Raw genomic sequence first — 21,502 nt, forward strand, 5'->3', positions numbered from 1 at the left:
AAACTGGCACTTTGTTTAGAAAGTTTGGAGACCCCTGGTCTATGGAGTCAGGCTGCACATGCTCAGATTGGTGTATATTACTAGAGACCAGCGCAGGGCCAATCAGCACTGTCCAGACAGAGGGTCAGGGGTCTTGGATCCTGATAGGACAGTCAGAAAATTCCTTCTGCAAGCTTTAACCAGTGCTTGGCTGGACACTGATAGAAGTCACATATATATATATATATATATATATATATATACTACTGATGAGAAAAGGTATTGAGCAGTTTAGATTTAATAAAATAATTGCATTTCCATTTTCTGTGCACTGTGGGAAACCAGATATAGTGAATGCAAGCTCCTGGGTTTAGTAACAGTTTAAAGGAATTCACAGGAGGTTTACATTAATATTCTTTAGTTACTGTAGATGGCTCTAAAAAGAGCCAATAATATACTTTTCTTATGTAAACTAGCAAAAGTGAATTGTCTTTTCCAACCCCTAGGTGGAGCTGTCAGCTCTTTTTCCCCCATTTTTGCCTAGCACTCCTTATCAGCATTGCTGAAATAAAAACAGTCTTGAAATGCAATGACAGGAGAAGCTACTCTTACCCGCCCTATTAAGACTCCCAGCTGCCTAATTCACCAGTAGCACTGCGACCCCCAATGCACCTTGCCAACAGCTGTGCATTGCAACGCAACGCAAATACTTCAATGTGCATTGTCATTTCCAACCCCTAGGTGGGGCTGCCAGCTCTTTTTTCCCATTTTTGCCTAGCACTCATCAGCATTGCTGAAATAAAAACGGTCATTGGAATGCAATGACAGGAGAAGCTACTCTTACCCACCCTATTAAGACTCCCAGCTGCCTAATTCACCAGCAGCACTGCGACCCCCAACGCACCTTGCCAACAGCTGCGCATTGCAACGCAACGCAAATACTTCAATGTGCATTGTCATTTCCAACCCCTAGGTGGGGCTGTCAGCTCTTTTTTTCCAATTTTTGCCTAGCAGTCCTTATCAGAATTGCTGATAAAAAAGGTAATTGTAATGCAATGACAGGAGAAGCTACTCTTACCTGCCCTATTAGACTCTCAGTTGCCTAATTCACCAGCAGCACTGCGACCCCCAATGCACCTTGCCAACAGCTGTGCATTGCAACGCAACGCAAATTCTTCAATGTGCATTGTCATTTCCAACCCCTAGGTGGAGCTGTCAGCTCTTTTTTCCCATGTTTTCCTAGCACTCCTTATCAGCTTTGCTGAAATAAAAACGGTCATTGGAATGCAATGACAGGAGAAGCTACTCTTACCCGCTCTATTAGACCCCAGCTGCCTAGGTCACTGCAACCCCCAACGCACCTTGCCAACAGCTGCGCACTGCAATGCAACGCAAATACTTCAATGTGCATTGTCATTTCAAACCCCTAGGTGGGGCTGTCAGCTCTTTTTTCCCCATTTTTGCCTAGCACTCCTTATCAGCATTGCTGAAATAAAAACGGGCATTGGAAAACAATAAAAGGAGAAGCTACTCTTACCCGCTCTATTAAGACTCCCAGCTGCCTAATTCACCAGCAGCACCTTGCCAACAGCTGTGCATTGCAAACGCAACGCAAATACATCAATGTGCATTGCACAGCCAGTAATAGAGCATGCACCATTTACGGTGCATTGGCGGCCCATTCATTTTCAATAGAATGCCTTTAATGCAAATCACATTGATGTACGCTATGATGCGTCTCAACCTGCTTGCGTAAAAGCACCGCAATGGTTATTTTTTCTCAACAGCCGAACAATTTTTCATCTATTGTGCGTTGCAGAGTGCTGTCATGGGTTGCGATTCAACACACTGCGTAAAAGTGCTACATTTTTGGACCACAAAACAATGGATTTGGGCTGGAAAATGGATTGGCGACCATCACTGAATCGCTATTTCCGCTAAGATAGAGACGCATAATTTCTGTGGCCTCTGATTGGCAGGTTCTGTAACAGGAAGGAGTAAAGTGGGAGGAGACAATGGTTTTGCTGACCCGTGAAGGCGCTTGCAGGAGACGACCAGCGTTTTGTTGAGGTGGGGCAGGCTGGTGGCCCCGGATTTCACAGCTTCTAGATCCAGCGCGTAGCTGCCTTTCAGGTACTCGTGAGAGATGGTGCTCAGACCATTGGTGGAGCTGCAAGGGGAGGAGAAACACAGACCAATCAGAAATCATGTGGGAGGTCAACTGTAATCTACAGCAAAGTTAAAGGGGGACTCCAATCAAGTAGACATTTCAGTGGTTAACACACAGAATTTTTACACCTCTCTGGGACTTCAGTTGGGAGATCTCGGAGTTTGGTGATCCAGAAAATACCGACAAAGTGTAAAGAGAACCTACTGTACTGCAGGACATATGGCTCAGCCAACAGGGGGCGCTGTTCTCGGTGACACACAAGTCACAGTATAACACTCTATTGGCTGAACATTCCATACAGGAGCCGGCCAGATTTGCATCATCTCCTATTAATTTCATATTTGTTGTACAAATCCCTGTCCCAAGATGTCCTTCCCCCTATACACCTGGGAGACCTTGGATATTTCTTCGCACCTTTGTTTCCCTGCCCCCAACAGCCAACCCCCCCTATGAAAGTTTCTGCACCCATTTTAAGTCTGTGCCTCCCATGTTTGCACCCACTGATGCAAGTTCCAGTTCCTTCTACATTCCTGATAACATATATGAATAAAAACCCAGCACAGGGATGGTGGGAACCCTTTATAATGGGCACAGCAGGTGTACAGACCTGGGAACTCAGCACAGGGATGGTGAGAACCCCTCATAATGGGCACAGCGGGTGTACAGACCTGGGAACTAAGCACAGGGATGGTGGGAAACTGCCATTCCACTCCCTGACAGCGAGGTGTGAGGTTGCTGGTTCCTTAGCTCGTGTGCTTCCAGAAGCCAGGGGCTAGAGTTGCTTCTCTGCCCCAGGAAGGATGCTGGATCCTGGGGAGGACCCTGGCGGGGGCCCCCTGGATAGGCCTGAGACTAGGCCTCAGTCTAGGGAAGACATGGAGCTCGGCCCAAGGAGGGGTGAATCCCTGCCTTCCTTTAGGCGAAGGACTGTTGAAAAGCTGAGGCGGATTGAGAAAGAGGAGGAGAAATTGGCAACTTTGAAAGTAGAATTTAAAAAGAAAAAGTTGTATTGTGCCAAACTGTACAGTAAGAAGAGACCGGCTCTGAGGCCTGAATTGAAGGACTTAGAGCAAGCTTTGAAGAAGCAGAAAGAGTTGGTGAGCTCTCTGAAGGAAAGCTGTGAAGCACTTCAGGAGAAATACAGGAATGAGGAACGTTTCAGCCGTATGAGGAGAGGAGCCGTTTCCAGCATGGAGAGTGACCCAGCCAGTGAGGAGATTCAGGTACCGACAGAGTCAGCAGAGAGTGAGAAAGTGGGCCCGGAGGATGAGCCCAGCTCTTCAACACCTCAGGCATCTGCTGAGCCCCCAATGGCGGAGGCCTCTGTCTCCCTCCCTCTGCAGCAGCAATGTGGAACATCTGAGCAGGAGGTTGAGGGGGGTACTGGCATGTTGGAGTTCGTCGCTGAGCTGGAATTCCCTCTGGATGGAAGAAAGTTCAATTTTTCTGCAGATTCCCCAGATGAGGAGATGGATACCGTTCCTCGCCCTATGAGAGAGAGACCTGTGGAGAGAGGAAGATTCACCATAAAATCTGTAACAGCCAGGAGGGAGTTTGATCCCACCATCAGCCATGACACTGCAGAGGTAACACAGCAAGCAGGTACAGTGTGTGTGCAAAGTGGTGATGTGAACTTTAATGACAATATGCTTGCTGAGGGTTGTAGTGCTATGGGCTGTCAGCCCACACCCATAAACAAAGTGCAGCATGCAGTGCAACCTGATACACCTGCTGAAAAATCTCCACTTTTAAATGCAAGTGGTGAGAAAACTGAAAATAACATTAAGCTTCTGGTTGAAGAGTCTGCAGAGAGGAGCACCACGGACATTGCAGAGGCTTTGCCTGGACCAAATACAGTGGCTGTTCCTGAGCATGGTGGAGGAGATGCTGGGAGCAGTAGTACTATAACTTTTTTGGAGTCTGCAGTAGACAAGGCTGTGATTGAACCCAGGAAAGCAGCTGAGTGCTCAGAGAAGGGGGAGGGGGTGGGTCTTGTCTCTGCTGCTCCAAAGACTGCAAGGGTTGATTCAGGCTCCTTGTCATCAGGTGTGGTTGTGTCCAAAGACAATGCTGCAATTGCTGGTGGTATGTCTGGTAGGAAAACCTATGCTGGTGCTGCTGAAGGGTTTGGGAGGGGGGTGCAAGCAGGGAAGGAGCATGGAAATGTTTTATCTTCCTCATTATTTAAAAGGAGGAATGTGGTACAGCTCAGATGGGAAGGCGAAGGTATTCCGCCATATAGGAGAGCTGTGGTTGATAAGATTCTGCAGATGGGCTTTAAACCTGCAGATATCTTTGCCCTGATCAGTCCGACCGGCTCCTATGAGTATGATTTGTCCTTTGTCCGTCCGGAGTCTTTGGACATATTTTGGGAGAAATATGAACATGTGTGTAGGAGCCTGCCGGACTGGAAAGGGCTCATCCCCAAAGTTGTGTCACGTCAGCCACTTATTAAAATAGTGACAATTCTTGTGCGCAATGAGTCCATTCCACAAGGGGATTTATCTGTATGGCTGAGGAGATATGGAGACATCCTGAGCCCCTTACACAAAATTATGGATGATCGAGGAATATGGACGGGGGGATGGTCTGTGCAGCTAAAACTAAGAGTCATGGATAATGTCATCCAGCATCTGCCATCCTCAGCTTTCCTGGGGAGGGACAGACTGACCATATTCTATCCAGGCCAGCCAAAGCTGTGCAATAAGTGTGGGGATAAAGGGCACTTTGCATCCTCCTGTCCAGTAATGAAATGCTCTCTGTGTCAGGATTTAGGGCATTTGGCAAAAGATTGCAATATTATAAGGTGCAACTTGTGCAATGCAGTTGGGCATCCTTATAGCCAGTGTCCTGAGGCAATGCACAACCAGCCTGAGCTCATGAGAGAGTTCTTCCGCCTGGACATGGAGGATGCTCAGAGCTCAGCAGCTAGGGTGCCTGCGATTCCCTCCGAGACTGTACCAATACCCAGTGTGTCAGTGTCTTCCCAGTCTGTGGTGCCCCAGTCTGTGCCAATGCCCAGTGTGTCAGTGTCTTCTCAGTCTGTGGTGCCCCAGTCTGTGCCGATTCCCAGTGTGTCAGTGTCTTCTCAGTCTGTGGTGCCCCAGTCTGTGCCAATGCCCAGTGTGTCAGTGTCTTCCCAGTCTGTATCTAAGGTATCGGTTACTAAGAATGTGTCCAATCCTTCTGTGTCTATGTCTTCCAAAATTGCAGAGGCGGCAAGAGGTCCTGAGGCAGGGGCATCAAGTACAGTGCCAGTCCCCTCTCCTAGACATTGCAGGGCTTCTATTAGGGACCATGGGGTGCAGAGGAGTGGGGAGAATGGTGAAGAGGCTGGCCTGGTGGTAGATCAGGTAAGGGAGAGTGGGGGTGAAGGGGAGGGTGAGAGTGGGGAAACTGTTATTTCCAATTTGTCCAAGGGGGATGTGGAATGGTTGGAGGAGAAAAGAAAGAAGGGCAAAAGAAGGAAAAAAAAGTGTTCAGCTACCCACAGTCCTGAGGTTTTGCCTTTGACAAATAAGTTTGGGGTCCTGTCAGATGATGAGGATGAATGGGACTTGTTGAGTACAGAATCTTCCATGGATGATGAGTCGCAGGGTGCAGTGAAGCGCACTGGTTCTCCAGGGGGAGAGAGTAGTCAGGCTAAGAAACGGCTGCCTCAATTATCTGTTAAACGTGGCAACCAATAATGTTATCAGCTGAAAATCAGTCATAAAATATAATTTTTGATTAAAGGCTACATGCATGGTGAAGTTTCTTAGTCTGGCTCTCTCGTAGGGTTTATGCTGTGTGCAATTTGGTTTATTTATTATGTTCTTGTTTTGTATAGTTATATTCAATTATTTTGTAAATATGTTATTTATTATGGTTTTATTGTATATAAGTTGATTGTTTGTAAGAATTTCCAATAAACAAAATTAACCCTTTATAATGGGCACAGCAGGTGTACAGACCTGGGAACTCAGCACAGGGATGGTGAGAACCCCTCATAATGGGCACAGCGGGTGTACAGACCTGGGAACTAAGCACAGGGATGGTGGGAACCCCTCATAATGGGCACAGCAGGTGTACAGACCCGGGAACTCAGCACAGGGATGGTGGGAACTCCTCATAGTGGGCACAGCAGGTGTAGAGACCTGGAAACTCAGCACAGGGATGGTGGGAACCCCTCATAATGGGCACAGCAGGTGTACAGACCCAGGAACTCAGCACAGGGATGGTGGGAAACTGCCATTCCACTCCCTGACAGCGAGGTGTGAGGTTGCTGGTTCCTTAGCTCGTGTGCTTCCAGAAGCCAGGGGCTAGAGTTGCTTCTCTGCCCCAGGAAGGATGCTGGATCCTGGGGAGGACCCTGGCGGAGGCCCCCTGGATAGGCCTGAGACTATGGAAGACATGGAGCTCGGCCCAAGGAGGGGTGAATCCCTGCCTACCTTTAGACGGAGGACTGTTGAAAAGCTGAGGCGGATTGAGAAAGAGGAGGAGAAATTGGCAACTTTGAAAGTAGAATTTAAAAAGAAAAAGTTGTATTGTGCCAAACTGTACAGTAAGAAGAGACCGGCTCTGAGGCCTGAATTGAAGGACTTGGAGCAAGCCTTGAGGAAGCAGAAAGAGTTGGTGAGCTCTCTGAAGGAAAGCTGTGAAGCACTTCAGGAGAAATACAGGAATGAGGAACGCTTCAGCCGTATGAGGAGAGGAGCCGTTTCCAGCATGGAGAGTGACCCAGTCAGTGAAGAGATTCAGGTACCGACAGAGTCAGCAGAGAGTGAGAAAGTGGGCCCGGAGGATGAGCCCAGCTCTTCAACACCTCAGACATCTGCTGAGCCCCCAATGGCGGAGGCCTCTGTCTCCCTCCCTCTGCAGCAGCAATGTGGAACATCTGAGCAGGAGGTTGAGGGGGGTACTGGCATGTTGGAGTTCGTCGCTGAGCTGGAATCCCCTCTGGATGGAAGAAAGTTCCATTTTTCTGCAGATTCCCCAGATGAGGAGATGGATATCATTCCTCGCCCTATGAAAGAGAGACCTGTGGAGAGAGGAAAATTCACCATTAAGCCTGCAACAACCAGGAGGAAGTTTGATCCCGCCATCAGCCATGACACTGCAGAGGTAACACAGCAAGCAGGTACAGTGTGTGTGCAAGGTGGTGATGTGAACTTTAATGACAATGTGCTTGCTGAGGGTTGTAGTGCTATGGGCTGTCAGCCCACACCCATAGACAATGTGCAGCATGCAGTGCAACCTGATGCACCTGCTGAAAAAATTCCACTTTTAAATGCAAGTGGTGAGAAAATTGGAAAAAACTGTGTGTTTCTGGTTGAAGAGTCTGCAGAGAGGAGCACCACGGACATTGCAGAGGCTTTGCCTGGACCAAATACAGTGGCTGTTCCTGAGCATGGTGGAGGAGATGCTGGGAGCAGTAGTACTATAACTTTTTTGGAGTCTGCAGTAGACAAGGCTGTGATTGAACCCAGGAAAGCAGCTGAGTGCTCAGAGCAGGGGGAGGGGGTGGGTCTTGTCTCTGCTGCTCCAAAGACTGCAAGGGTTGATTCAGGCTCCTTGTCAGCAGGTGTGGTTGGGTCTAAAGACAATGCTGTAATTGCTGATGTTTCTGGGAGGAAAACCTATGCTGGTGCTGCTGAAGGGTTTGGGAGGGGGGTGCAAGCAGGGAAGGAGCATGGAAATGTTTCATCTTCCTCACTATTTAAAAGGAGGAATGTGGTACAGCTCAGATGGGAGGCTGAAGGTATTCCGCCATATAGGAGAGCTGTGGTTGATAAGATTCTGCAGATGGGCTTTAAACCTGCAGATATCTTTGCCCTGATCAGTCCGACCGGCTCCTATGAGTACGATTTGTCCTTTGTCCGTCCGGAGTCTTTGGACATATTTTGGGAGAAATATGAACATGTGTGTAGGAGCCTGCCGGACTGGAAAGGGCTCATCCCCAAAGTTGTGTCACGTCAGCCACTTATTAAAATGGTGACGATTCTTGTGCGCAATGAGTCCATTCCACAAGGGGATTTATCTGTATGGCTGAGGAGATATGGAGACATCCTGAGCCCCTTACACAAAATTATGGATGATCGAGGAATATGGACGGGGGGATGGTCTGTGCAGCTAAAACTAAGAGTCATTGATAATGTCATCCAGCATCTGCCATCCTCAGCTTTCCTGGGGAGGGACAGACTGACCATATTCTATCCAGGCCAGCCAAAGCTGTGCAATAAGTGTGGGGATAAAGGGCACTTTGCATCCTCCTGTCCAGTGATGAAATGCTCTCTGTGTCAGGATTTAGGGCATTTGGCAAAGGATTGCAATATTATAAGGTGCAACTTGTGCAATGCGGTTGGGCATCCTTATAGCCAGTGTCCTGAGGCAATGCACAACCAGCCTGAGCTCATGAGAGAGTTCTTCCGTCTGGACATGGAGGATGCTCAGAGCTCAGCAGCTAGGGTGCCTGCGATTCCCTCCGAGACTGTACCAATACCCAGTGTGCCTGTCTCTTCCCAGTCTGTGGTGCCCCAGTCTGTGCCAATGCCTAGTGTGTCAGTGTCTTCTCAGTCTGTGGTGCCCCAGTCTGTGCCGATTCCCAGTGTGTCAGTGTCTTCCCAGTCTGTATGTAAGGTATCGGTTACTAAGAATGTGTCCAATCCTTCTGTGTCTATGTCTTCCAAAATTGCAGAGGCGGCAAGAGGTGCTGAGGCAGGGGCATCAAGTGCAGTGCCAGTCCCCTCCCCTAGACATTGCAGGGCTTCTATTAGGGACCATGGGGTGCAGAGGAGTGGGGAGAATGGTGAAGAGGCTGGCCTGGTGGTAGATCAGGTAAGGGAGAGTGGGGGTGAAGGGGAGGGTGAGAGTGGGGAAACTGTTATTTCCAATTTGTCCAAGGGGGATGTGGAATGGTTGGAGGAGAAAAGAAAGAAGGGCAAAAGAAGGAAAAAAAAGTGTTCAGCTACCCACAGTCCTGAGGTTTTGCCTTTGACAAATAAGTTTGGGGTCCTGTCAGATGATGACGATGAATGGGACTTGTTGAGTACGGCGTCTTCTATGGATGAGGAGTCGCAGGGTGCAGTGAAGCGCACTGCTTCTCCAGGGGGAGAAAGTAGTCAGGCTAAGAAACGGCTGCCTCAATTATCTGTTAAAAGTGGCAACCAATAATGTTATCAGCTGAAAATCAGTCATAAAATATAATTTTTAATTAAAGGTTCCATGCATGGTGATGTTTCTTAGTCCGGCTCTCTCGTAGGGTTTATGCTGTGTGCAATTTGGTTTATTTATTATGTTCTTGTTTTGTATAGTTATATTCAATTATTTTGTAAATATGTTATTTATTATTTATTTATTATGGTTTTATTGTATATAAGTTGATTGTTTGTAAGAATTTCCAATAAACAAAATTAACCCCTCATAATGGGCACAGCAGGTGTACAGACCCAGGAACTCAGCACAGGGATGGTGGGAACCCCTCATAATGGGCACAGCAGGTGTACAGACCCGGGAACTCAGCACAGGGATGGTGGGAACCCTTCATAATGGGCACAGCAGGTGTACAGACCCGGAACTCAGCACAGGGATGGTGAGAACCCCTCATAATGGGCACAGCAGGTGTACAGACCTGAGAACTCAGCACAGGGATGGTGGGAACCCCTCATAATGGGCACAGCGGGTGTACAGACCCGGGAACTCAGCACAGGGATGGTGGGAACTCCTCATAATGGGCACAGCGGGTGTACAGACCCGGGAACTCAGCACAGGGATGGTGGGAACCCCTCATAATGGGCACAGCAGGTGTACAGACCTGGGAACTCAGCAGAGGGATGGTGGGAACCCCTCATAATGGGCACAGCAGGTGTACAGACCTGGGAACTCAGCACAGGGATGGTGGGAAACTGCCATTCCACTCCCTGACAGCGAGGTGTGAGGTTGCTGGTTCCTTAGCTCGTGTGCTTCCAGAAGCCAGGGGCTAGAGTTGCTTCTCTGCCCCAGGAAGGATGCTGGATCCTGGGGAGGACCCTGGCGGGGGCCCCCTGGATAGGCCTGAGACTATGGAAGACATGGAGCTCGGCCGAAGGAGGGGTGAATCCCTGCCTACCTTTAGACGGAGGACTGTTGAAAAGCTGAGGCGGATTGAGAAAGAGGAGGAGAAATTGGCAGCTTTAAAAACTGAATTTAAAAAGAAAAAGTTGTATTGTGCCAAACTGTACAGTAAGAAGAGACCGGCTCTGAGGCCTGAATTAAAGGACTTGGAGCAAGCTTTGAGGAAGCAGAAAGAGTTGGTGAGCTCTCTGAAGGAAAGCTGTGAAGCACTTCAGGAGAAATACAGGAATGAGGAACGTTTCAGCCGTATGAGGAGAGGAGCCGTTTCCAGCATGGAGAATGACCCAGCCAGTGAAGAGATGCCGGTACCGACAGAGTCAGCAGAGAGTGAGAAAGTGGGCCCGGAGGATGAGCCCAGCTCTTCAACACCTCAAACATCTGCTGAGCCCCCAATGGCGGAGGCCTCTGTCTCCCTCCCTCTGCAGCAGCAATGTGGAACATCTGAGCAGGAGGTTGAGGGGGGTACTGGCATGTTGGAGTTCGTCGCTGAGCTGGAATCCCCTCTGGATGGAAGAAAGTTCCATTTTTCTGCAGATTCCCCAGATGAGGAGATGGATACCGTTCCTCGCCCTATGAGAGAGAGACCTGTGGAGAGAGGAAAATTCACCATTAAGCCTGCAACATCCAGGAGGGAGTTTGATCCCGCCATTAACCATGACACTGCAGAGGTAACACAGAAAGCAGGTACAGTGTGTGTGCAAGGTGGTGATGTGAACTTTAATGACAATGTGCTTGCTGAGGGTTGTAGTGCTATGGGCTGTCAGCCCACACCCATAGACAATGTGCAGCATGCAGTGCAACCTGATACACCTGCTGAAAAAATTCCACTTTTAAATGCAAGTGGTGAGAAAATTGGAAAAAACTGTGTGTTTCTGGTTGAAGAGTCTGCAGAGAGGAGCACCACGGACATTGCAGAGGCTTTGCCTGGACCAAATACAGTGGCTGTTCCTGAGCATGGTGGAGGAGATGCTGGGAGCAGTAGTACTATAACTTTTTTGGAGTCTGCAGTAGACAAGGCTGTGATTGAACCCAGGAAAGCAGCTGAGTGCTCAGAGAAGGGGGAGGGGGTGGGTCTTGTCTCTGCTGCTCCAAAGACTGCAAGGGTTGATTCAGGCTCCTTGTCATCAGGTGTGGTTGTGTCTAAAGACAATGCTGTAATTGCTGATGTTTCTGGGAGGAAAACCTATGCTGGTGCTGCTGAAGGGTTTGGGAGGGGGGTGCAAGCAGGGAAGGAGCATGGAAATGTTTCATCTTCCTCATTATTTAAAAGGAGGAATGTGGTACAGCTCAGATGGGAAGGCGAAGGTATTCCGCCATATAGGAGAGCTGTGGTTGATAAGATTCTGCAGATGGGCTTTAAACCTGCAGATATCTTTGCCCTGATCAGTCCGACCGGCTCCTATGAGTACGATTTGTCCTTTGTCCGTCCGGAGTCTTTGGACATATTTTGGGAGAAATATGAACATGTGTATGGGAGCCTGCCGGACTGGAAAGGGCTCATCCCCAAAGTTGTGTCACGTCAGCCACTTATTAAAATGGTGACGATTCTTGTGCGCAATGAATCCATACCGCAAGGGGATTTATCTGTATGGCTGAGGAGATATGGAGACATCCTGAGCCCCTTACACAAAATTATGGATGATCGAGGAATATGGACGGGGGGATGGTCTGTGCAGCTAAAACTGAGGGTTATTGATAATGTCATCCAGCATCTGCCATCCTCAGCTTTCCTAGGGAGGGACAGACTGACCATCTTCTATCCAGGCCAGCCAAAGCTGTGCAATAAGTGTGGGGATAAAGGGCACTTTGCATCCTCCTGTCCAGTAATGAAATGCTCTCTGTGTCAGGATTTAGGGCATTTGGCAAAGGATTGCAATATTATAAGGTGCAACTTGTGCAATGCAGTTGGGCATCCTTATAGCCAGTGTCCTGAGGCAGTACACAACCAGCCTGAGCTCATGAGAGAGTTTTTCCGTCTGGACATGGAGGATGCTCAGAGCTCAGCAGCTAGGGTGCCTGCGATTCCCTCCGAGACTGTACCAATACCCAGTGTGTCAGTGTCTTCCCAGTCTGTGGTGCCCCAGTCTGTGCCAATGCCCAGTGTGTCAGTGTCTTCCCAGTCTGTGGTGCCCCAGTCTGTGCCAATGCCCAGTGTGTCAGTGTCTTCCCAGTCTGTATGTAAGGTATCGGTTACTAAGAATGTGTCCAATCCTTCTGTGTCTATGTCTTCCAAAATTGCAGAGGCAGCAAGAGGTGCTGAGGCAGGGGCATCAAGTACAGTGCCAGTCCCCTCCCCTGGACATTGCAGGGCTTCCATTAGGGACCATGGGGTGCAGAGGAGTGGGGAGAATGGTGAAGAGGCTGGCCTGGTGGTAGATAAGGTAAGGGAGAGTGGGGGTGAAGGGGAGGGTAAGAGTGGGGAAACTGTTATTTCCAATTTGTCCAAGGATGATACGGAATGGTTGGAGGAGAAAAGAAAGAAGGGCAAAAGAAGGAAAAAAAAGTGTTCAGCTACCCACAGTCCTGAGGTTTTGCCTTTGACAAATAAGTTTGGGGTCCTGTCAGATGATGAATGGGACTTGTTGAGTACAGAATCTTCCATGGATGATGAGTCGCAGGGTGCAGTGAAGCGCACTGGTTCTCCAGGGGGAGAGAGTAGTCAGGCTAAGAAACGGCTGCCTCAATTATCCGTTAAAAGTGGCAACCAATAATGTTATCAGCTGAAAATCAGTCCTAAAATATAATTTTTCATTAAAGGCTCCATGCATGGTGAAGTTTCTTAGTCTGGCTCTCTCGTAGGGTTTATGCTGTGTGCAGTTTGGTTTATTTATTATGTTCTTGTTTTGTATAGTTATATTCAATTATTTTGTAAATATGTTATTTATAATTTATTTATTATGGTTTTATTGTATATAAGTTGATTGATTGTAAGATTTTCCAATAAACAAAATTAACCCCTCATAATGGGCACAGCAGGTATACAGACTCGGGAACTCAGCACAGGGATGGTGGGAACCCCTCATAATGGGCACAGCAGGGGTACAGACCCAGGAACTCAGCACAGGGATGGTGGGAACCCTTCATAATGGGCACAGCAGGTGTACAGACCCGGGAACTCAGCACAGGGATGGTGGGAACCCCTCATAATGGGCACAGCAGTTGTACAGACCCAGGAACCCCAGTTTAGAGATTAGGACAATAAAGTTTCAGAGAGAAAGAAGTGTTTTTCAGGGGGTTGAACTATTGGGCATTCACTATCACTAAACCCTAACATATTTGGAGAACTCCCGCTCAGTGGTAGGTAGGGCTCTCCTCTCAGTGTCCTCAGTACCAGGGGTTGTATTACCTCTCCACAGAGCCGACATCCTGCCCGCAGGGCATCAAACTCATCCCGGAGCCCCCGGAGAAACTAGCCGAGGCAGAACGAGGGGGGAGGGGCGGCTTTTCATCCTCTCCATCTGAAAGGGAATAAAAAGAGTGACATGTACAATATAACTACATATATCACAAAGAGCACCAATCAGAACAGAAGGTACAGGAGCGGATTCTAGTATTAGGTCTAACTCCAGTCAAAACCATTTTGTTTTGAGTGGGGTTGGAATGGGTTAGAACTTCTGCCATGTTTTTTCTTCTCTGAGGACTACAGAACACCTCCCAATGTAATCCTGTAGTCCTGTCCCAGAGTGACAACATTGCTCTTCCATACAATAAAGTGAGTGAGCGTTGTCACCCCAGGACAGGAAGTGTGTTAGTGGCAGGATTGTCATGTGAAGAATAATGCAGCCCCCCCCCCCCCCCCCCCCCCGCCATTGGTAAGCTGCAATATATGACATTTACTCCATGGGTTTAGATATATTTTAGACAGGGAGGAGAGACGGGGATAGAAGAGAGTGGGGGGGGGGGTCAAGAGAGAGAAAGAGGAGGGGGGGGAGAGAGAAAGAAATAAAGAGGAGGGGGGAGAGAGAGAAATAAAGAGGAGGGGGGAGAGAAAGAAATAAAGAGGAGGGGGGAGAGAAAGAAATAAAGAGGAGGGGGGAGAGAGAGAAATAAAGAGGAGGGGGGAGAGAGAGAAATAAAGAGGAGGGGGAGAGAGAGAGAAATAAAGAGGAGGGGGAGAGAGAGAGAGAGAGAGAAATAAAGAGGAGGGGGAGAGAGAGAGAAATAAAGAGGAGGGGGAGAGAGAGAGAGAGAGAGAAAGAAATAGAAAGGGGGGAGGGGGATAGGGAGGAGAGAGAAAGATGAAGAGAGGAGAGAGCGGAATGGGGGGGATAAGGGAAAGGAGGGGAGGGGAAGGGAAAGGAAAGGAGAAGGGAAAGGAAAGGAGAAGGGAAAGGAAAGGAGAAGGGAAAGGAAAGAGAAGGAGAAGAGGAAGGAGAAGGGAAGGGAAAGGAAAGGAGAAGGGAAAGGAAAGGAGAAGGGAAAGGAAAGAGAAGGAGAAGAGGAAGGAGAAGGGAAGGGAAAGGAAAGGAGAAGGGAAAGGAGAGGGAAAGGGGAATGAGAGGGGAAGGGAAGGGGAAGGAGAGGGGAAGGGAAGGAAAAGGGAAGGGGACGGGGAAGGGGAGGGAATGGAAGGGAAAGGGAAGGGGAAGGGGAGGGAAGGGGAAGGGGAAGGGGAAGGGGAAGGGAAGGGAAGGGAAGGGAATGGAAGGGAAAGGGAAGGGGAAGGGGAAGGGAAGGGAAGGGGAAGGGAAGGAGAGGGGAAGGGGAAGGGAAGGGAAGGGGAAGGGGAAGGGAAGGGGAAGGGGAAGGGGAAGGGGAAGGGGAAGGGAAGGAAAGAGAAGGAAGGTGAAGGGAAGGAAGGGGAAGGGAAGGAGAAAAGAAGAGAAGGGGAAGGAGAAGGGAAGAGAAGGGGACAGAAGAGAAGAGCAGGGGAAGGGAAGAGGGAAGAGGGAAGAGGGAAGAGGGAAGGGAAGGGAAGGGAAGGGAAGGGAAGGGAAGGGAAGGGAAGGGAAGGGAAGGGAAGGGAAGGGAAGGGAAGGGAAGGGAAGGGAAGGGAAGGGAAGGGAAGGGAAGGGAAGGGAAGGGAAGGGAAGGGAAGAGAAGAGAAGAGAAGAAGACTCCAGATTTGCATTGTATAACATTCAGGTTCGACTTTCCTGCAATTTCTGAGGGTAACATTGAGGTCAGCGGCCCTCTGGCTGCATGAAAGTCATACAAAGTAGGGTATGAACTACTATGAAGTCGCTGCAACTTTGAGTCGCACATATATGAATGGCTATCATTGGAAAACACGGGGAACGATGTCATGTAACCTTGATGCCCAAAGTTGAATGACAAGTGGCACAAGTGTGAATGGAGTCTTAGTCCTCAGTTTTGTTCCTCTGTACTGCTGAGATCACTTTCCTCATTTCCTAACCCAGTGACACCAGGAAGGGAAGTGAGGGTGAATCTCCCAGCAGGGACACAGATAGCAATAAAACCCCATCAAGGAATACAATCCAGGGCTGGGGGCCCGTTGTGCAGCATGTGGCCCCGGTGTGGGGGTTGGGGAGGCATTGGGTACTCACCGGAATAGTCTCTGTCCTCTATGACGTCCTTCTCCCTCTCCACGGGGTACAGCAGGGTACACACCATCCCCTGGTTGGGCTGCAGGTAGAGTGCAATCAGGTCCCCCAATGTCTTGAACCGACGAACTTGAACCCCCTGAGATGTCTGCGGAGAGATATGGGGGGGGGGGGGGGCTGTTAGAGCAGAGTCAGGAATTATGTTGGAATATCGGACATATAGAAGACCGGTGTCATAGACCCCCGTGCTACAGTCATGTCTCCGCCCCTCCTCCTCCTGGCCATTCAGATAACGCGCAGCCCTGAGCTCTGTTCTGTGAATGGCCAGGAGAGGAGAACAAGGCAGGGGCACAACCTGGAGCCTATGAGGACCTGCAGCACTTGCATGTACAGCCAGCGGGGGCTCTGCTAATCCAGATGTGATTGGAAACCCAAAATGTTAGAGTTGTCACCAGGACAGGAAATGAGAGGAAATCTTCCAATAGGGGACACCTGTCTACCAGAGGACTTCCCTCACTTCCTGTTGTGTCTCCAGGACAGGAAGTAAAGGGAGATCCCCCCAATGGGAACCCAGGGAGCAAAAAATAAACCAATAAGGGTTTTACCTGTCACTACTCCATCCGAAACATTAAAGAAAGTTCCTGGCTTTACATAAACTTTAATTTGATCTGCAGTCTTGGTGGATCGATTATAAAGCCGTCCTAGGGTGATGGGGGTAGGGGAGAGGTGGCGCCCCCTGGGGGATCTGGATTTAATGCAGGTCTCATCCTGTCCACGCAGCTGTCTGGGATGTCACCGAGCTCAGCAGGCGATGACAGCGGACATGACACCTGTTTACTCAGCTGCCCAGCATAGATCACCATAGAGACAACAGCTGTCCCAGCGTGGCAGAGATCCGCCCACTGCGCCCACACCTCCCCCGACAACGCATGGAAAGACAGGAGAGAACCCTTCCCTCCGAGATCACATGATTACATAGAGCGCACCCCAACATTTCATATCCCCATTATGAGGGGTTCCCTCCATCCCTGTGCTGAGTTCCCGGGTCTGTACACCTGCTATGCCCATTATGAGGGGTTCCCACCATCCCTGTGCAGAGTTCCTGGATCTTTACACCTGCTGTGCCCATTATGAGGGGTTCCCACCATCCCTGTGCTGAGTTCCGGGTCTGTACACCTGCTGTGCCCATTATGAGGGGTTCCCACCATCCCTGTGCTGAGTTCCCGGGTCTGTACACCTGCTGTGCCCATTATGAGGGGTTCCCACCATCCCTGTGCTGAGTTCCCGGGTCTGTACACCCGCTGTGCCCATTATGAGGGGTTCTCACCATCCCTGTGCTGAGTTCCCGGGTCTGTACACCCGCTGTGCCCATTATGAGGGGTTCCCACCATCCCTGTGCTGAGTTCCCGGGTCTGTACCCCCGCTGTGCCCATTATGAGGGGTTCCCACCATCCCTGTGCTGAGTTCCCGGGTCTGTACACCCGCTGTGCCCATTATGAGGGGTTCCCACCACCCCTGTGCTGAGTTCCTGGGTCTGTACACCTGCTGTGCCCATTATGAGGGGTTCCCACCATCCCTGTGCTGAGTTCCCGGGTCTGTACACCCGCTGTGCCCATTATGAGGGGTTCCCACCATCCCTGTGCTGAGTTCCCGGGTCTGTACACCTGCTGTGCCCATTATGAGGGGTTCCCACCATCCCTGTGCTGAGTTCCTGGGTCTGTACACCTGCTGTGCCCATTATGAGGGGTTCCCACCATCCCTGTGCTGAGTTCCTGGGTCTGTACACCTGATGTGCTCATTATGAGGGGTTCCACCATCCCTGTGCTGAGTTCCTGGGTCTGTACACCTGCTGTGCCCATTATGAGGGGTTCCCACCATCCCTGTGCTGAGTTCCCGGGTCTGTACACCTGATGTGCCCATTATGAGGGGTTCCCACCATCCCTGTGCTGAGTTCCTGGGTCTGTACACCTGCTGTACCCATTATGAGGGGTTCCCACCATCCCTGTGTTTTTTATTTTTAATAAATTTGCAAAGATTTCAAACAAACTTCTCTCACGTTGTGATTATGGGGGATTGTTTGTAGAATGTTGAGGAAAATAATGAATTTATTCCGTTTTGGAATAAGGATGTAACATAACAAAATGCGGAAAAAGTAAAGAGCTGTGAATACGTTTCATATCTATGTCACTAAAAGGAAAAAGGAGATTAGAGCTCCCCCTGCAGGCTGAATAATTAAATACAATGTTTTATATCTATGTCATTAAATAGAAATAATGAGATCAGAGCTCCCCCTGCAGGCTGGATAGAGGGGAGCATAATAATTATATATAATGTTTCATATCTATGTCATTAAATGGAAAAAAATAGATTAGAGCTCCCCCTACAGGATGGATATAGGAGATCATAATTATATACAATGTTTCATATCTATGTCATTAAAAGCAAAAGGAGATCAGAGCTCCCCCTCCAGGATGGATAAAAGAGAGCATAAAAACTCTATACAATGTTTCATATCTATGTTACTAAATGGAAAAAGGAGATCAGAGCTCCCCTTGTAGGATGGATAGAGAAAAGCATAATAATTCTATACAATATTTCAGATCTATGTCATTAAATAGTAAAATGAGACCAGAGCTCCCCCTCCAGGATGGATAAAGGAAAGCATAATAATTAAATATAATTTTTCATCTCTATGTCACTAAAAGATAAAAGGAGACCAGAGCTCCCCCTGCAGGCTGGATAGAGGAGAGCATAATAATTACCGTATTTATCTGCGTATAACACGCACTTTTTCCTCCTAAAAATGGAGGAAAAAGTAGCAGTGCATGTTATACGCCGATATAAAAAAAAAAAAAGTCCAGGAAGCAGCGCCGAGAGGTAGAAGGGGCCGGGCAGCGCCGAGGAGAAGGAAGGACGCGCTGTCATCGGAAGTCCCGCCTCCTATGCCGATGTCTACCATAGACGCCGGGACTTCCGATGACATTGCGTCCTTCCTTCTCCTCGGCGCTGCCCGACCCCTTCTACCTCTCGGCGCTGCTTCCTTGGACTTATTTAAAAGTGATAGTGGCAATGGCGTTGGCGAGGCTGCAGTTAAGACACTGTGCTGGCGAGGCTGCATGTATGGGCACTGAGTTGGCGAGGCTGCATGTATGGGCACTGAGTTGGCGAGGCTGCATGTATGGGCACTGAGTTGGCGAGGCTGCATTGATGGACACTGAGCTGGCGAGGCTGCAATTATGGGCACTGCGCTGGCGAGGCTGCATGTATGGGAACTGTGCTGGCAAGGCTGCATGTATGGGCACTGAGCTGGCGAGGCTGCATGTATGGGAACTGTGCTGGCGAGGCTGCATGTATGGGCACTGAGCTGGCGAGGCTGCATGTATGGGAACTGTGCTGGCGAGGCTGCATGTATGGGCACTGAGCTGGCGAGGCTGCATTGATGGACACTGAGCTGGCGAGGCTGCAATTATGGGCACTGCGCTGGTGAGGCTGCATGTACGGGACACTGAGCTGGCGAGGCTGCATGTATGGACACTGAGCTGGTGAGGCTGCATGTATGGACACTGAGTTGGCGAGGCTGCAATTATGGGCACTGCGCTGGCGAGGCTGCATGTGTGGGAACTGTGCTGGCGAGGCTGCATGTATGGGAACTGTGCTGGCGAGGCTGCATGTATGGGCACTGAGCTGGCGAGGCTGCATTGATGGACACTGAGCTGGCGAGGCTGCAATTATGGGCACTGAGCTGGTGAGGCTGCATGTATGGGCACTGTGCTGGCGAAGCTGCATGTATGGGCACTGAGCTGGTGAGGCTGCGTTGATGGACACTGCGCTGGCGAGGCTGCATGTATGGGCACTGAGCTGGTGAGGCTGCGTTGATGGACACTGCGCTGGCGAGGCTGCATGTATGGGCACTGAGCCAGCGAGGCTGCATTGATGGACACTGAGCTGGCGAGGCTGCAATTATGGGCACTGCGCTGGCGAGGCTGCAATTATGGGCACTGAGCTGGTGAGGCTGCATTGATGGACACTGAGCTGGCGAGGCTGCATTCGTGGGCACTGGTAAGAATGCATTTGATTAAAAAAAAATGTTCAGTTGTTTATTTTAAAATTTCAGCTTTTTTCCTGAAATTTCTCTCCTAAAATTTAGGTACGTGTTATATGACGATAAATACGGTATATACAATATTTCATATCTATGTCACTAAATGGAAAAAGGAGACCAGAGCTCCCCCTGCAGGATAGATAAAGGAGATCATAATAATTCTATACAATGTTTCATATCTATGTGACTAAATGGTAAAAGGAGATCAGAGCTCCCCCTGCAGGATGGATAGAGGACAGCATAATAATTCTATACAATATTTCATATCTATGTTATTAAATGGTAAAAGGAGATCAGAGCTCCCCCTGCAGGATGGATAGAGGACAGCATAATAATTCTATACAATATTTCATATCTATGTTATTAAATGGTAAAAGGAGATCAGAGCTCCCCCTGCAGGCTGAATAGAAAATGACATAGAAATAATATGAATGATGACCCTGGTAAAAGCTGAGCCTCATGACACAATCCGGCCTCTTTGTGGGCGGAGCTGCAAGAAAATGGTTACATAATAGAACTTTGTTACCACATTAGAGATCCTCAACCTCTGGGACATCACACCGGGGTCCTAACTGCCAGGCACAGGAAGGGTGATTTGAATTTTTGCTCCTGGGTGCGCCCACTGCTTCCACCACGGGTTTGAGACACCCTCGCCCCCCCCCCCCGTCGGTCTCCACCCCCAGCATGCAATAGAAGCTTGTTGCCTGTCCTGGGTATTGCTGGGACTGTGACCCCCCATAAAAGCTCAGTACCTGTACAGCCAGATAGTCCTCCTCGTCCGGCAGGATGCGGTAGGTGTGGACGTGTTTCTGGAACCTGCAGAAATAAATAAATAAAACAATCAGAAAGAGATTTGTTTTTTCATGGCATTGAAATAATTCTATAAATCAAAGCGGGGACACAGTCAGGGGGTGACACCACTAGCAGCAACTTCAGATTTCAGGCTTCCTGTGTCACCTGCCTGCTCACTGGACTAGGCAAGCTTGGGGGGGAGGGGCTCCAACCTGAGCTGCCTGAAAGCTTCCCCACCCGCCCCCAGTGCTTGAAACATGTCAGAGAACATGGAAATTGTGAGAGGATGGTTTTAGGTCATTTAATTAGCAGAATGTAACGTCCCTAGCAGGGGACCATGTAACAAGAAGGTGCAGTCCCCGAGAGGTGCATTGTGAAAAGCCTGCTGAATCGTGTCTATAATGGTAGGACAATGAGGACTTCTCAGGACGGGAACAGACTGAGGACTTCTCAGGACGCGACCAGACTGAGGACTTCTCAGGACGGGAACAGACTGAGGACTTCCCAGGACGGGACCAGACTGAGGACTTCTCAGGACGGGAATAGACTGAGGACTTCTCAGGACGGGAATAGACTGAGGACTTCCCAGGACGGGAACAGACTGAGGACTTCTCAGGACGGGAACAGACTGAGGACTTCCCAGGACGGGACCAGACTGAGGACTTCACAGGACGGGACCAGACTGAGGACTTCACAGGACGGGACCAGTCTGAGGACTTCTCAGGACAGGACCAGTCTGAGGACTTTCCAGGACAGGACCAGTCTGAGGACTTCCCAGGACAGGACCAGTCTGAGGACTTCCCAGGACAGGACCAGTCTGAGGACTTCTCAGGACGGGACCAGACTGAGGACTTCTCAGGACGG

The 21,502-nt window shown here is 49.5% G+C and overlaps 1 protein-coding gene across 1 annotated transcript in view; it reads right to left on the reverse strand.

Moving 5' to 3' along the window:
• INPPL1 (inositol polyphosphate phosphatase like 1) overlaps positions 1-21,502 on the reverse strand; it is a 156,567-nt gene that overhangs the window by 85,592 nt on the left and 49,473 nt on the right. Inside the window, exons 2-5 of the mRNA XM_082245938.1 lie at positions 20,599-20,662; positions 15,748-15,892; positions 13,587-13,698; positions 2,009-2,149 (exon numbers count right to left, since the gene is read on the reverse strand). Coding sequence (XP_082102064.1) covers positions 2,009-2,149; positions 13,587-13,698; positions 15,748-15,892; positions 20,599-20,662 — 462 coding nt within the window. The remainder of the gene's footprint in view (positions 1-2,008; positions 2,150-13,586; positions 13,699-15,747; positions 15,893-20,598; positions 20,663-21,502) is intronic.

Source organism: Pelophylax lessonae (genome assembly GCF_965119305.1).
Source record: "Pelophylax lessonae genome assembly, chromosome: 2".
Lineage (NCBI taxonomy): Eukaryota > Metazoa > Chordata > Amphibia > Anura > Ranidae > Pelophylax > Pelophylax lessonae.